This window comes from Narcine bancroftii, chromosome 1 (genome assembly GCF_036971445.1).
Source record: "Narcine bancroftii isolate sNarBan1 chromosome 1, sNarBan1.hap1, whole genome shotgun sequence".
In the NCBI taxonomy this organism is placed as follows: domain Eukaryota; kingdom Metazoa; phylum Chordata; class Chondrichthyes; order Torpediniformes; family Narcinidae; genus Narcine; species Narcine bancroftii.
The window spans coordinates 286,317,849-286,335,601 of NC_091469.1; the positions used below are offsets into that span (position 1 = coordinate 286,317,849).

General features: G+C 40.4%; 1 protein-coding gene across 2 annotated transcripts in view; it reads right to left on the bottom strand.

Annotated features, from left to right (window-relative positions):
- The window catches only part of eif3m (eukaryotic translation initiation factor 3, subunit M), a 37,365-nt gene extending 20,001 nt beyond the window's left edge, over positions 1-17,364 (bottom strand). The window contains exons 1-5 of one of the 2 annotated variants that reach the window (XM_069902690.1): positions 17,257-17,364; positions 14,050-14,182; positions 13,735-13,873; positions 12,492-12,615; positions 10,751-10,845 (exon numbers count right to left, since the gene is read on the bottom strand). In XM_069902690.1, coding sequence (XP_069758791.1) covers positions 10,751-10,845; positions 12,492-12,615; positions 13,735-13,873; positions 14,050-14,182; positions 17,257-17,298 — 533 coding nt within the window. In that variant the 5' untranslated portion in view covers positions 17,299-17,364. Of the gene's footprint in view, positions 1-10,750; positions 10,846-12,491; positions 12,616-13,734; positions 13,874-14,049; positions 14,183-16,835; positions 17,211-17,256 lie in introns of those variants that run through there. The other variant, XM_069902683.1, reaches the window with a different exon arrangement.
- Between the last annotated feature and the right edge of the window lie 389 nt (positions 17,365-17,753).

A 17,753-nucleotide genomic window follows, 5' to 3' on the forward strand; every position in this document is an offset into this window, starting at 1 on the left:
GTGATTGAAGACAGTGTCAGAAGTGAAGTAAGCATTTCTGCCCACCAAGGCCGAGTTATGATGCAGGGTGTCAACCTGACACGTCATCTTTCCATTTCTCTCCAGAGATGCTCCCTGACTCACAGAGTTCCACCAACAACCTGTCTTTTGCAGCAGAAATCAAGAATTCTCCTCCTCTCCCTCGCTTCACCCCTACCCCAAGTGGCTGGAAATATAGGCTAAATCAACTTTCTCTGGTACAAGATCCACTGATCAAATATGGAGATGATAGGACAATATTGACTGACACCTCCTGTCTGCAAGAGGGATAGATGGGGCTGAATTTGTGAGTTGAGTACAAGGATTCCTGACACAGTATTTGGACCAGCCAAGGGGAGGAGAGCCCATACTAGATCTAGTCCTGGGTAATTAACCTGGTCAGGTGGGGGAGCACTTTGGTGAGAGTGACCACAACTCCTTTAGCTTCGGCATAGCTACGGATAAGGATAAAAACAGACAAAATGGGAAAGTGCTTAAGTGGGGAAGGGCTAATTATGATGGGATGAAGCAGGAACCAGTGAGACTAAATTGGAAACAGATATTTAAGGGTGAAAGGACAGAAATAATGTGGAGGAAGTTTAGGGACCACTTGTGCTTGGTTCAGGATAGGTTTGTCCAACTGGAACAAGGAAAAGATAACAGGAAAAGGGAACCATGGTTGACGAAACGGGTGAGGAAGTTAGACAAGAGGAAGAAGGAAGGCTATATAGGAAACAGGAAGGGCTCATGAGAAATACATAGTTGCCTGAAAGGAGCTTAAGAAAGGACTTAGGAGAGCTCGAAGTGGGTATGAGAAGGCCTTGATGTGTAGAATTAAGGAGAAGTTCAAGCAGTTATTTGTGTATGTGAAGAACAGGAGGATGATGAGAACGAGGGTGGGGCTGCTAAAGGATAAAGGAGCCGAAATGATCCTGAAGGCGGAGGTGGTTGGGGAGGCCCTAAATGAATACTTTGCTTTAGTATTCACAAGAGAAAAGGATCTTGATCAGGGTGAGGTCAGAATAGAACAGGCCTGTGGACAATGTGGAAATTAAGGAAGAGGAAGTGTTGGATCTTCTTAGAAACATCAAGATTGATAGTGACAGAAGAGATAGCTGGGGCAGTAGCTATGATGTTTGGCCGCAGGAGATGTGCCAGAGGATTGGAGAAAGGCAAATGATGCCCCCTTGTTTAAAAAAAGGAAATAGGAAGAATCCTAGCAATTATGGACCAGTGAATCTTATGTCAGTGCAGTGCAAACTATTGGAGAGGATTCATATGGAGAGGATCTATGAACATTTGGAGTACAGTCTATTCAAGGATAGTCAGCATGGCTTTATGAAAGGAAGGTCATGCCTCACAAGCCTAATTGAGGTTTTGAGGAGGTAACACAAGAAATTGATATGGGTAGGGTGGTAGATGTGGTCTACATGGATTTCAGCAAGGGATTTGAGAAGGCCCCCAATGAAAGACTCATCAAAAAAGTCATGAGGCACAGTATCATTGGAACCTTGGCTTACACAGAGAGTTGTGGATCCCTGGAATGCCTTGCCTGGAATGAAATATGAAGGGCATTTAAGAGACTCTTAGAGAGACACATGAATGAAGGAAAAATAGAGGGTTATGGGGTAGGAAGGGTTTAGTACTTTTTTTTAGGAATATATGAGTCAGGACAACACTGAGGGCCAAAGGGCCTGAACTGTGCTGCAGTATTCTATGTTCAAAACCAAGGATAATTTATCACACAAGTAAATGGTCTTGAATCAGTGTGATGAGCAGAATTGTCTACTCTGATTCTATATCAGCACATCAGGAGTCGGAACCACCTTCAGCAAATCAGAAAAGCTTTTACAGCGCCAGTGACTTGGTTTTGAATCTGGCACTGTCTGTAAAGGGTTTGTATGTACTCTCCATGTCTGCTTGGGTTTCCTTCGGGTGTTCCAGTTTTCTCCCACCCTCACAAAAAAACCAGAGTTTGCATGCTCATTGACATAAATGGGTGGCATGGGTTTGTGGGCCAGAAGGGCCTGTAACCGTGGTGTATCTCCAAATTTTAAATTAAAAAAAATGCAGGTTTGTAATATGTGATGAAGAAATCTGCACCTCTGATTATATATTAGCAATCACGAGTAAATTTACAAATGACTGATATTGCTTAAAAATAACATTTTAAAACGGATAGGTGTAAAAACATAAGCACATATTACAGTAAAGATTTAAAGGCTGACATGTTACTTGGCACCTTTTCCCATTAAACTCGAAACAAGAATTAATGAATTATTAACTGAAATTGTATTTCCTTGTTATTCTTGTAACTTTGATGCCATTGAACAAAGTAAACACAGTTTTAATTGAAATCATACTGTGTTATTTTCTTTCATTTAAGAATTTTAATCAGTCATTAAATCTGGGTATAAAATATTATTTAAAAATAAATATGTTGCCTGAAAAGTAGATTGTCCCAGCCTGCAAAAATAATTTCTCCAACCTTTAATTTAAAAAAACCTCAATGATAAATTATAGTGAATCTAATTGTAGCTTGTGTAATCATTCTTGTAACTTAATTCTTCAAAGCCAAGGATCTTTGTAAAACTATACTTTCTCAAACTAAACATTCTAAGATTAGTATTTTCTTCTGACCATGGCATGGAGAACTGCTAAAAATAGTCCAAGATAGGTCTAATGATTTTGCTTTACAGCAGTGAGATGATGGCCAGCTATCAATTAGCCCTTTATAATTACTTTCTATACCTAATCTTATTTCAACAACATTCATGCATGCAGACCCATGCCCAACTCCCCCATCTATCTTTTGAACCACCTTACTGCTAGCATTTCATCATTTAGATCGTACTATGATTGTTTCATTCTTGGTCCAAAGTTTCCGAGAATTTACATCATCCTATGTGACAGGCTCTGTCTACAATCATCCCAGATGCACCTACACCTGCATTGATGCCTGCCTTACATTTTGTGAATCTCTGTTATCTAAATCACTCATTGCTATTAAATGAAAATTTAAAATAAAACTGTGGATGCTGCAAATCTGAAATATTAAAAACTGCTGGCAAAACTCAGCGGAATGGGTAGCACCTGTGGAAAGAGAAATAGTTCATGTTTCAGGTTGTTGTACCAAACCAAGTAAGAATCATTATGAAAACAAGAACTTGGACTAAACTAACTGCAATTTCGTGACCTGTTCATGACAATAAACCCAAATCTGATTCTGTAATCAAGGTGGTATTTGAAATCACTTTCAGAAATTCTGTATCAGGAGGACCCATCTTGGTCCAGGTCTTTGGCTGGATTTATGCAAAGGGAAGATACCTACTCCACCCTTCGAACTGCAAATTTTCTTCTCTCAATTAATGATCACTCTTGCCACTTTTGGTTATTTCACCAAATATTTTCAATCTGTGTCCTCTAGTTCTTGACTCTTTCACTAATGAACATCTACCTCTATCACTATTTTGAATGCCTTTACCTTTTCTTCCCTTTTCTAAAGAACAACCCCATTCTAACTTTACAACTTAACTCCCAGGTTTAATTGCATTTTTCCAGATTTCATTTATCTAGAATCAAGATTAATCAACACTTTCCTGCCTTTCTGCACTTTGCCTCTATTTCTGAACCCCAGAAGGCCATTTAGAAACTCCATAACATTGAATGCGACTTAAAAATTATATTCGACAAATTAAAATTCAATCTCATATTGCGACACAACAAGTGACCAATTCCATTATATGCTTCATGTTAACCTTCTCACAAAAGGTGAACAGATACAATTGATAAAAGGCATCACTGTGCTATTTATCTTTTTTAATTGGTTTCACTGAATTAGTTGGTACACTCGGAAAACTGGATCAAAAGTTTGCTCGAGTGCACAATCATTCTGCTCCTTTGGAGAGTAACCTTGCCACGTTATTCATTTGGCAAGTATTTGTAAGTGTGCAGTGGTTCACCCTTTAGACACAGAAATAAGGCTGCTTTCCTGTGTACTTCAAGGGTTGCTCCAAGTCATTTCCTATAACATGCAGCTAATTCATACTTCATCGTGACATCCAAATATTTTAAAATTTTCTTTCAAAGCAAGTTAATAGGTTTTTCAGCTGCTTTACACAGGAAAGAGAAACTGCCACTTCTGTTGATTAAAAGCTTTTCTTAAGGAAGGACAAATCTGTCTTCTTCTGTCAAAACCATCAGTTGATGCACTAAATTTGTTATAAACTAGATTTGTAATTTTAGAGTTCCTTTAAGCAATAACAGATCTAAACACGAAGATTCTGGCAATGCACAGATAATGAACAAAACAAATTTAACCTTCTGCTTCAATCTGCAGCATCAGAAGATTTAATGTTTGGATCTATGATAATTGTTTAAGGGATTAAATTGTTGTTTTAAATCAGCAGATCAAAAGATACAACATATCCAAATTCTACAGGAAGTGATAATATCCTATAAAAAAAACTGAATAAGGGCATCAATTCCTGGTCACATTATTTATAACTGAGTATTTTTTTCCTGTATTGCACAGCCAGTTTGTTGACATTTTTCTTTACATTTCTCTCTTTTGTATCCATATCTTGTTTCTTGAGTACAGTTTAAAAATATAAGAAATAGGAGCAGAAGTTGGCCATCCGGCCTGCTTCTCCACTCATTGTGATCATGTCTGATCTGATGATGGGCTCATCTCCACCTACCTGCCTTTTCCCCATATCCCTTAATTCCCTTATTATGTAGAAATTTATCCACTCTTTCTTAAATATATTTACTGAGGTCACCTCCAGTGCTTCAATGGGCAGTCAGTTTCACAGATTGACCATCCTCTGAGTAAAGCAGTTCTTCCTCATCTCTGCCTGGCCCACAGGAAAAAGAATCTCTGGGTTGTATGCGATGTCACAAATGTACTCTGACAATGTAACTAAACTTTGAAGTCTCTGCAGCTGAGTTTTTCCAACTAAACTGGAGCTACAAAAAGAATTCATATTTTTGTACCCTCATCAAATTAATTTCCTGAATTATCCAAAGTATCTTAGTGTTTTTGACACATAGTCACTAGGTACTTTCAAGCTCCCATGTAAAATGGGGTTAACCGGGCAAATTGCTTGGTTAGCACCCTACTCACAAGACAGCTTGAAAGGATCCAACCCAGTCAGCAGGCTCCTAAATCAAATGGGTCCCTGCCCTACCTCTGAGGTCGACAAGGAACCCAGTTAAACTTACCCAGGACACGTCCACCGGTGGCTTGAAAACAAAAATGGCCGACCCGATTATTCCAGAGAAGTCACCAGGCAGCATGTTGGCGCCAAGTTAAAATGTAGAGGAGGAACTCAGCAGTGCAGGTCAGGAAAGGGAATATTATAACATAGTTTAAACGTACTTCCCAGGAAGATAAGGATAAAATCTTTTTACTTCACTTCATCTGGTGAGTCTGTGACACATCATCACGGGGGTGGGATCCCCCTTAAATTGCTGGGTTGGTGATTTGATGGGGCGATCTGCCTGCAGGTTAAAAGATGCTGGGAACACCTTCGACCTATTAAATGCACCTGGAGGGCTACCGAGGTGTGGCAGTTTAAAAGTACTTACTGCTTTCATGCAGGACCTGGTAACCGATTCATGCATTTACTGTTAATCAAGATATTGCAAGTATGTGATATCTCCAAATTTACATCTGACACCAGGCTGGGGGGTGGGGGGGCAGTGTGAGATCTGAGGAAGATTCCAAGAGGCTGCAGGGTGTCTTGGACAGATAAGGAGAGTCGGCAAATGCATGATATATAGATCTTTATGTACATAAAGATGAGGTTTTCCATTTTAATGGCAATAATAGGAAGGCAAATTATCTGAATGGTGACAAATTAGGAAAAGAGGAGATGCAACTAAACCTGAGTCACTGAAGGTTGAACTCAGATACAGCAGGTGGGGAAGAAAGCCAACGGCACGTTGGCCTGTCTAGTGAGAGGTTTTTGAATGAAGAAGTAGGGAGGTTTTCCTGCATTTGTGACCTGGCCTTGGTGAGGCTACTCCTTGTGAATTGTGTAGTTTTGGTCTCCTAATCTGAGGAAGGACATTCTTGCCAGCGAAGATTCACTGTTTTATGAAGACAGATCGCATAGATGATGGTTATACGCATTGAAATTTAGAAAAATGAGAGAGAGTCACATTGAAGTTGTATAAAATTCTAAAATACCAGACAGATTAGATAAAGGAAGAATGTTCCTGATGTTGGGGAAGTCCAGATCAAGAGATCGCACACTAAGCCACTTAGGATTGAGAAAAGGAGAAACTTTTACACTCTAGTGTTTTATGAACTTTTGGAACTCACCACCACAGTTCATTAGATGTATTCAAAAGTGAGTTGGATGTGGCCTTTACAGCGGAAAGGATTAAACGATATGGAGAGAAAGTAGGAAAAGGGTAGAGGCCATATGATCAGCAATGATCTTATGAAATGGTGGAAAAGGCCTTCTCCTGCACCTATTTTCTATGATTCTATCACACACTGGCCAAGACACCCAGGATAACAGCCCTGAAATTTAAAATTGTTTCCTGGAATCTTTCATATCCACCTTAAAGCAAGAGGTCTTGGCTTTACATCATACAGAGCAACTCCAATTATATGAAATGGTTGGGACCAGCCTGTTTCGGATAAACAGTTTATTCAGATAGCTGGTCATTTAAAAAAAACCCAGTAGCAACAGCAAATCACTTGTAACAATGTTTAAGCAACAACAAATGATAAGGGAAGGCTTTTTAACCATAAAAATAATGTTTAATTCTCACCAAAAAAAAACTGCCGCTGATCACCAACACCTCCCAAATGAGGCCCCAGGAGCCTGAGGCCCCTGATCCTGTCGCCGGCAGCCTGAGTCCCCGGTCAGTTTTGCTCCAAAAATTTTTTTTTGGTTAAATGAGGATTTTGGAGAATCTATTTTGGATAATCGGAGTTGTACTGCATCTGAAAAATGAAATCTATTTTGACAGTGCAGTTGTTCTTCAGTAGGTCAATGGGTCCATGACTGGAAATGGGAGTACAACCTGTAAAGGATTAACAAAGACTTGGGAGGGGTATTCTCAGACCTGCCAATCTATCTTCATAAAGTACACATTGCTGGGAAAAACAGTGTATGAGGAAGCTGCCACCTTGTGCCAAAACGTTTTGTCTGACAAAACACCTCCTGCCTTTGCAACTGTTCCCTTACAAGATTTTACTTGGTTTAACTTCGAAGTAAAGGAAGATTGTGATAAGATGCCAGGACAGGGAAACTGGAGACTGTGGCTCCTGCCCTCCCAATTTAATTTCTTTCAACCGAGCCCTGTGAGCCCAAGGTCCGCGCTGTCGCCAGGAGCCCAAGGTCCGCGCTGCCACCGGGAGCCTGAGGAGCTGTTGGAGAAAACAAGTTTCAGGCCTGAACTCTTCCTTCCCATCATGACTGGCCTTGCATGATGGCATCATCTCAGAGTAACAGAAGACGTAAAAATAGGTTTAGAGTACAAGTTCAGATTTTTAAAACAGCTCTTTAAAATATGCACAAATTTGATTTGTAAACAAACATATCCAATTCGGGACTGACCTGCTCCTCTTTACTCACACACAGTTTCTGTCTGATCTGCAATAAGATATTCTGGCATGTGTCCAAACAAAGTAAAGCAGAATGGGCATGAGATGTCAGTGATAACTCTGCTCCTTTTTCAAGCCTTTGATGTACAACTGTGTTGTAATTCACCACATGCTATACAAGCCAATATATAATGAAATTAATATAAACTTTAAACTCTTGTGAAAATAAGAGGTACTTCCAGAATTTGTACCTTTATTAGAGGTAGTTGCAGCCAAAACCAACGAACCAAAAGTTCTTTATCAGCCTCTTCTATCCCATAAAACATTGACGGAGAGGAACTAACTTTCTGAGTTGCTGCGTTTCAATTTTTGTAAATTATTATGCTTTATCTACTGATGAAAGAATGAAGGAATTTTATTTATAAGATGACTTCTAACTTTCCCTGTTTAGCCTCGGGGAAAGTAGAGCAAATTGGGTTGGTGCTGTGTATTCTCAGATGTGCCAAAGCACCTCCATAAAGTGTATATTGATGAGGAAAACAGTGAATGAGGAAGATGTCACCTTGTGCCAAAATCTTTTTGTCTGATAACACACCGGTCCTTGAACTATTCCCTTACTAGATTTTATTTGATTCAAATGAATTGAATGGAGATTGAGATGGATCCAAGGAGAGGGAAACTGGAGTCTGAGCTTACTGATCAAAGACTGAGCTTTCTGCCCTCCCAATTCCATTTCTTCTCAATATTTATTTCATGTACAAAGTCAGAGGTGCAAATACCCTCTTCCAGATGGATATTACCTGTGCACCACTACAAATATATGGTAAAAATTTGCATAACTTCAAAAAAGCACCTGTCCAGTCAAATCCTCAGATCAATTCTCTACGACCATCAAATCCACCATACATGATAACTGAGGTTTCTAATCCATCATCTCACAATTCCTCCTTTATACCCAAAGGGATAGGTTTACAGAGAACCTCTGCTTAATGCAAATTTAATTCACCATAAATTCACATGATGGAGGATGGGAGAGGTTCAATTTTATGAAATATTTTGACAGATAGTATGTGAATCCATTTGTCGGCAGATACAAGATCAAGTACCATTGGATGAATTGGTTGGAACTGGTTACTGAAATTTAGAAAGCTTTAAAAGCACAAATGATTCAATTCAAAAAAGGACATAGAAATAATCGGAACTATTTCAATAAAAACATACATGCACGAACACAATTAGAGGTGGTTATTCCAAATAGTTAACCAATCTGAGTAAAAGGTTAAGACACATGAGGAGTAAACCATTCAATCCTCATGCCTGCTCTGCAATTCAATATGATCTTTGCTGATCTTCTATCCGAGTACCATTAATATAAAACACAGTACAGGAATTGACCCCTCTGCACCAAATATGATGCTAAATTAAATTAAATCACTTCTGCCTGCACGTGATCCAAATTCCTCTATTCTTTGCATATTTGTGTTCCTACCTAGAAATCTCAAACGCTTCCATTGAGACTGTTTTCACTGTTACTTATTCTAGGCCATTCCAGGCACCAATCACTCTCTACATAAAGAAAAAACTTGCCCTGCACACCTCTTTTAAACCCCTCTCCCTTTCCAATGCATGTCCTTCAGTGAACAACTTTTTATCCTGGGAGAAAGATTCTAACCATCTACCCTTCTGATGCCACTCTAAAACCTTCCATCAGGATTCCCCTCAGTTCCTGTAAACAACCCAAATTTGTCCAACCTCTTCTTAAAGCTCATTCTCTCTAATTCAGGCAGCATTTTTATAAATGTATTCTGTATTCTTTCCGAAGTCTCCACAACTTTTCTGTAACAGAGCAACCAGAATTGCATAGAATACTCCAAGTGCAGCCTAACCAAACCTTTATATAGATGCCACACTTTCTTGCATTAATTCTACATCCCTTAATTTCCTAAATATCTTTTAAAAAACTCATTGAGCACTTCAAAGATAGTCTAGATATGAAGATATTTTACTTGATTTCCATTCTCAACAGCCAAGCTTTAGAAAGAGTGTCACCTATGGTCCAGGCCCCTTAGATCTGCATTTACTCTGTTTTCTCATTCTTCTAAATTCTTAAGTACAGAATTAATCTTTCCTCATACAATAGATGTGCCATTCCAAGAATCAATCTAGTAAATCTTTGCTGCATGCCTATTATAAGGGAGGAGCTCAGACCGGCACACCATATTCTGGGTCAGGCCGAGACACATCGATGGACTGAACAGCAACTGTCAAGGTGGATTTCCATTTAATTGAAGCAAGAAGTCTCTATTATTCTACAAAATCGTCTGAATTTTTATGGATCTTCTTTTCTAAAATCTCTGAGATTGCATTCTGTCAGTTATGAAAGATTCATATGTTGCCTCAGAGCCAAGGCCGTGGCATCAACCAGGGAGCATGAAAGCATGAAATCGTCAATTTGTTATTTGTACTATAGGTAAAAGCAAGGAGCTTTTCAGGTTATAGAAGGAGGTCTTAGTTCAGTCTTCTTTACTACTCCTGCCTAACCTCTATCTGTAAACCTCAAAATGTTTAAGTGATCCTAAAGATCAGCTTTTGAAGAGAGAATTTTAAATTGTTAGTCGCTTTTGCAACTTGACATCAACCCTGAAAGGCTCAGGACTAAGTAAGAGTGAAGTTACAGCAGCTCAATGTCATTTCATGCAGGAACTTAAAAAGTTTCAGGCAAAGGATTTGAAATAAGAAATCATTAGAAACACAGAAGACGGACTCAAAGAGCAGCAGTGTTTTAACAAGATGCACGGGAAGCTTTGGCAGTTATGACATCCAGACACAAGGCCTATGGTGCAAAGAGGAGCAACTTAAATTGTTTCCTGTCAAAGGCTGAACACAAACCATCACATTATTAATAGCTTTTACATTTACCAAAGTGATGTTATAGACACATTGAGCAGAAGCCTTTAAGTAGCAGAGTGAGGACCTTGAATGAAAGAACAGTCAATCAAAATATAGCAGTTAATGTATAATTATTCTTTTGTTGTTGTTCAATTAGTTTAACAGAAAATGCAGGAAGAGCAAGAGCTCAACATGCAGCTCCCAGTGCCTGTTCAGCCATAGGTGCATAACTCAAACTGCAAATACTTCAAAAAAAGTCCAGTCCAAAACATTTTGTACCTTTTCTTGCAGTCGACCAGTGCTTCGTAAAGCAATCGGAGTACATGGTGTTTCTTGTCCACGGAGAGGTTCCAGTCCGATATCCATTTTCGAACCTTGTAGGAAAACAAGCAAGTTACCCATTGATTTTTTGCTGCATTCATCATGAAAGGGGCATAGTGATGGCAATGGATAAAATGACAATAGAAAAATGTTATAAACCATTTTTGGTTGTGGGCCACATACAGAAAAATATAAGGAATCACGGGCCAAACAATATTAAGCCTGGCAGCTTTCAACCACCGTCGGTTCCTTTAGCAGGCCGTTAAAGACCTGTATGTAACCATCGGCAGTTGGACCCTGTAGGGCACACATGTCAAACTCAGGCCCGCGGGCCAAATTTGGCCCGTGATATAATTATATTTGGCCCGCAAGATCATATCAAATATCAAATATGTGTTAGAGCTGGCCCACTGGCTGCCATGCATGTACAGCTAAAACTACAAATCCCAGAATGCTTTGCAATTGTGTTGGCGCCGGCCCGTCAGCCCGCTAATCGTCCCCACCTCCTCTGTTTATATTCATTAGCATCTGCGACCTGTCGCCCAACTCACATGTAATAAACCCCTTACGAAAAATGGCCAAACCAAAGACAGAAAACAGGGCCTTTCAAGACAGGTGGGAGGCAGACTATATGTTCATCATTTTAAAAGACAAACCTGTTTGTCATTGAAGCAAGTTGTTATTTTTTTGACTTGTTGGCTTGTGAAAAAAAATACATTTAAAAGGAGCTTAAAGGCTATAGAGAAATATTATTTATTGAATATTTTACTTCTCATTTGTTAATGCTTCTTCTGGAAAGAGTTTAACCAAAATTATTATTAAACATTTATTTTAATAAGAAAGTTTAACATTACATATGTTGAAAGAAGAGAAAACATGCAGATGTTGTTGAAAAATTTCAGTAAATATTTAGTTTGGCCCACGACTTAGTCCAAGTTTTTAATTTTGGCCCTCTGTGAATTTGAGTTTGACACCCCTGCTGTAGGGGAATGCTGAGACTTCGCTCCCCGCAGGACTGCTCCTCCAGCAGCGCCATCATTTTTTTCTAACTGGCCATTTAAAAATAGCCTGGGGGCCATAGTTTGGCCACCCCTGTTGTAAACATTCAGTGGGTTAGGCAGCATCTACTCTGAATGTTTCCGATCAAAGATTATTTATCTGAATTTTCATCAGTCATCAGCTTGGAAACTTTCACCAGTCATCATTCTCTTTACACAGATGATTCCTGATTTGTTCAGTATTTTCTGATTTTTGGCATGCATAGTATTTTGGTTTAGTACATTAAAATCAGATAAATAAATATTACTGACTACCAATCTAGCCAGCAATATACAGATAGGCAAATGATTGTTTCTCTTGCATCCATTAATCAACCTTTCACCAATCTGGATAATATATAACCAACATACCGGGATAAAATGGAGGATCAATGCAAGACATGTAGAACTTTTTTCTACATAAGCTATTCAGGGTTATAGACAAAAACAAAACAGTGTGAAGATCTCAGCAGTCTACTCCAATCTGTAAATGCCTGTCTGCCTCAGATTGGCAAGGGATATCACCAAGTAGAATATTTTGCTGCTTTAGAACTGTAGCATTATCAGAAATGGCGATAACAAGTTCCACCCCAATCTTTCCCATGTGCACCAGGGCTCAAGCAGCCAATGGTACCAATAAACTAAAGCATGTGGTGTCTCACCTGATCAAGATCAGAAGGTATGTACTGAATAGCATTACAGGACGCAGCCACCTTGATGAGACTGCAGTACACAATGTACCTGGCTGGAGCATTCTCCTCCATTCCATGGAAAAGATTACGCAACCTAAGCAAAGAGCAGCATCACAAATTGAACAGTAAGAATCATAAAATCATACAGCACATTGACCTTTTGAAAGAGCAAAGATTACAAAACCCAACTGTCCTTCAATGTTTTAATTATTCTGACACAGTGCTGCATCTAAAAGCACAAAGCTGGAGAAACTCAGCAGCTTAAACAGTGTACCTTATATAGCAAAGATAAAGATACAGAACCAACGTTTCAGGCTTGAGCTCTTCATTAAGGAATGAGCAAAAGGTAGGCAGGTGCCCGAAAAAAATGTTCATTCTGTTCAAGTGTGATCTAAACATTTTGTTCAGGTTAAACATTAAAGTTCAGGCCAAAATAACCCAAGCTTTGCCAACAGTGCGAGTGATCTCCCATTTGCTTGTCTGATAGCTCAGCACAATATTCTAATACTTCCACTGATCTCATTTGGACAGTTTTGAGAGGAGTTGGTGAAGAGGCTCATCTTTAGAGTGCCGAGGTTGTTTGTTCACACCAGAGGGTGATATTAAGGGAAAATAGCCCAGGGAGTAAGTGTGGATGATCTGAGAAAATGTTTTAATTCCATATTTTTAAGTATGATCTGTGGCTTATTTTTCTGCCTGCATAAACATTAATGTGGGCTGTATCTCCTGCTTACAGGATGCCAAAACTTGGACACAACAAAATAACATTCTGAATAGCTGTGGCTCAGTTGGGATGATGGCAGACAACAATGTGAAACAGTTCTGGGGATTGATAATGATTCACAGTCAGAGCCTGCAGATGCTGGGGTCGAGTGAAAAACACAAATGTGCTGGAGAAACTCAACAAGTCAAGCAGTATCCATAGGATGCAACGGGTAATCAAACGTTTCAGGTCTGGGCCCTTCGTCAAATATGAAGGTTCAGGCCCAAAACGTTGGTTACGGTTTACTTCCTATGGATACTGCGTGACCTGCTGAGTTTTTCCAGCACATTTATGTATTGCTCACATGAAAGGCATTTTTGTTACGTCAGTAATGACACAGCCAATTCCCACAATTTTTAAAACGTATGCATGTCACGTGATAAAGCTATGCATGACATTTTACATTTCAAGACAGTTCTGCAACTTGTTGAGAGATCATTGCATACTCACAGCTGTAATCGGAGTGAAGGCCGCTCACCCTCACGAGCTTTCAGCAACTTCTCACACAAGCTTTCAGTCAGAGCTTCCTGCTTTTCAGTCTCCAGAATAAGGAGAAGAGACACAATGCTGTTCATCACACTCTCCACATCTGAATACAAGTAAGGAAAAGTATTGAAACGATGCAAGTCTAACGATGACTACCAAGTGCAGCCATTCACGGTGCCTCGCTTTGGCTTGTCCTTGAAAGTTGGAATCATACCCTGCATGATCAGATAAAACAAAATTGATTTTATCACTGACTGGAAATTGTATGGAGATACACACCTTTGTCATCTTCTTTGAGACAGATATCACAGACTTCAATGATATGTGCCAAGTCAACATGCAGTCCACCTTCAGAGTTTTCTTCTGAAATTTCAGCCCCTTTTGACTTCAAGTAGGATCGAAGCTCAGAGGCCTGGGAAATACAAACCAAGATAAAACTTTTTTTTAAATAAGAAGAAACTTTTAACCTTGCCATAGATTACATCCTGTAGAATAAATTTTAGAACCATAGAACAATTACAGCACAGAAAGAGGCCACTTCAGCCCCTCTAGCCTGTGCTGAACCAATTTTCCAAAGATTTCTTTTGGAAATAGTGAGATCTTTCATTTAATTCAAGAGTTAATGAAAATTACACAAACTGAAATATTAAACGGTTTCTGTCTCTACAGCCACTGTGTAACCAACTGCCAATTTCTACCATTTTATGTTTATATTACAGGTATAAATTTATTTCTCAATTTGCTGACAGCAGCAAAAAGAGCAAATTGAGGTGACAGATTCAACCTGGCAACATATGTGTTCATTATGCAATCCCTGGTAAGCTATAAGATGAAGACTTCATATTCCCACCCTCGTCACGGCCTTCCCCCCACCTTTCATTCAGACATCTCTCAAGTTCCCCCACACCTTGAAGGGCTCAAGCCTGAAACGTTGGTGATGTATCTTCACCTTTGCTACAGAAAGGCATGGTTTGACCTGCTGAGTTTCTCCAGCATTTGTGTGTTTTTCCACTTAACCACAGGATCAACAGAATCCTGTGTTTTATTCCATCATTTCCAGTTATTCAGTCAACAAAAAGTGGTGACATCAGCAAAAGTAATAGATTGAATTACAGATGAACGTAGCTGCATAATTAGGAACAAATAGGCAAGAGTAGGGGACTATGCATGCAGTCTTGGGTGCCTGCATTGATGGTCAGTACAGAGGAATGATGTTTCCGACTCACATTGTTTGGGGTCTGCTGATGAGGAAGTCGAGGATCCAGTTCGAGAGGGTTTGCTCATAGGCTTTGCTCGTCTGATGGCACTGAACCTGAGCTGACATACTTATTCCTATGGACTAGGCAATTTAATGCAAAGTGGAGGGCCAGTGGAATGGCATCTGCTGTTGATCTGTTGACAGGCAAATTGAAGTGGGTCCAGATCCTTCCTGAGAAAGGAGTTGATCACTCCATAACCAACTAAATCATGGTAGAAGTCATTGACACCAGCCAATAGTCATTGAGGCACATAATGGAAGCCTTTTTGAAGGTGGGAATCTCTGACCATAGTAGCAAGAAGCTGATGAAGTCTCAAAAAAATCTCCTCCCAGTTGGTTCACAAAGACTCAAGGTGAACACCAGATAGCAGAGTGCCCCCCCCATCCCTAAAGTCAGTCACAATGGGACCATATGGGCCCCATTTCAACAGGGTTAATAGTGCAATTGGTATGGTGGCAAGAGAATTATTTGAAAACTTCTCTTGGCTCAGGCTAACAACTACCTTCTGAAATTCAGAGGTCTACAGTGTCAACTTCTGTGAGATTAGATTAATTCAAAATACAATTTATTTTGTACCTACCTGCCTTTTCCCTATATCCCTTAATTCCCCAATGTAAAAATCTATCCAACTTAGTCTTAAATATATTTACTGAGGTGAATCAATAGATTCACCACTTTCTGGGAAAAGCAGTTCTTCATTTGTGTCCCTGAGTTCTAGTCTCACCCACCAGTGGAAACAACTCACCTCTATCTTATACTCTTAAACATCTCTCATTCTTCTGAAATCCAGCGAGTCCAGCCCCAGACCACTCAATCTCTCCTCATAGGCTAACCCTCTCATCTCTGGAATCAAACTGATGAACTTCCTCTGCTCTGCCTCCAAAGCCAGTATATCCCTCCTCAAGTAAGGAGACAAGAACTGCATGCAGTACTCCAGATGCAGCCTCACTAGTACCTTGTATGGTTAGAGCACAATCTCCCTGCTCCCAACAATGAAGGCCAACATTCTATTTGCCTTCTTGATATCCCACTGCACCTACGAACCAACCTTTTGTGATTCATGCACAAGCATTCCCAAGTCCTTTGGCACAGCAGTATGCTGCAATCACTTGCTATTCAAAAAATAATCTGATCATCTATATTTTTTCTTTCCAAAGTGGATAACCTCACATTTAGCAACATTGTACTCCATCTGCCAGATCCTTGCCCATTCACTTAACCTCCCTATCTCCTTGCACACTCTCCATTCTCGTTTGCTTTCCCCCACTCAATTTAATGTCATCAGGAAACTTGGATACACTACACTCCATCCCCTCTTCCAGATCATTTATGTATATCAGGAACAATTCCAGATCCAGTACCTACCCCTGCTCACCAGAAAAAACACCCCTGCACCCTAACTCTCTGCTTTCTATGGGTTAACCAATCCTCCAACCACGCTAATTAATACATCACCCAAACTGTCTGCATCCTTATCTTATGGATGTCTTCCATGCAGCCCTTCATCAAACAACTGGAAATCCAGCTAAACATCCATCTGCTCCCCTCTATCTAACCCTGCTTGGTTTGCGCAACCAGGACCAGGATACAAATCCCACACCGTCTGTCAGGAGTTTGTACATTCTCCACACAGCTGAGTGGGTTTCCCCCAGGAGCTCCAGTGTCCTCCCACTGTTCCAAAAAAGTACTGGGGATGTAAGTCAATTGGATGACACGGGCTCATGGGCCAAAAGGGCCTGTTACCATGCTGTAGGTTTAAAATGCACATCCTCAAAGAACTCCAGTAAGTTGTCAAATAGGACTTGCCTTTCCTGAATCCTTGCTGCGCCTGCCTGATGGTTCCTTTCGCTCCACATGTCGCACAATTTCTTCTTTCATGGTAGCTTCAAGCATTTTCCCCACTAAAGCTATTAGACTAACCTGCCTTTCCACTACATCCCTTTTTGAACAGTGGCGTCATTTGTCTTCCTACTCCCCACCTCTCACCCCCTATTTTTATTCCCTCTCATGCGAACTATATATATTTTTAAATTCTAATCCATCTGTAGCCACAAGCATGTTTGTATGTGCAGTGTTTGTTTAACGGGAGGGTGTGGGGTGATTTGGCCCAGGCCACACGTGTCCGAAGCGGAGAGGCTCCAGCCCGGCCTTCCGCCACCCAGGCCCCTCTCGGTCCTCAGCCGTCTCCTCCCCCGGCCGCTCACAGCAGCCGGAGCCTCGCTCTCACCTGATCCTCCTCGGTAATGTCGATGAAAGCCGGCACGCTCATTGCCGCCGCTCCAACTGCGCTCGGTGCCACGGAGAAATGTGATGCGTCACTTCCGCCCCGCACTTTCTGAAGGGGGCGCCGGGAGCACTGGCCACGCCGGAAATGACGCCTTCGCAACCTATCTTGGGAGAAGGTTCCAGCTCTGGGCAACAGTCGTGGGAGGATGAGAGAATGGAAAGGGAAAATGTATTTGGAGCAGCATAGAGTAGGAGGGAACAGGTATGTTTCGAAAAAGTAAGAATTTCAATCTGATTTGCCCATGGAATATATTTTCACAGTAACGTTTCCACGTTTAAAAATTAAATTCCTCACCTAAATGAGATGGTGATATCAATTTGATTCCCATTTAAATAATCTAATCTCCCATTTTCCCTTCCAACGTGGATAACCTCACATTGACCAACATTGTACTCCACCTGCGAGACCCTTATCTATATCTCTTGTATCCTCTGCAC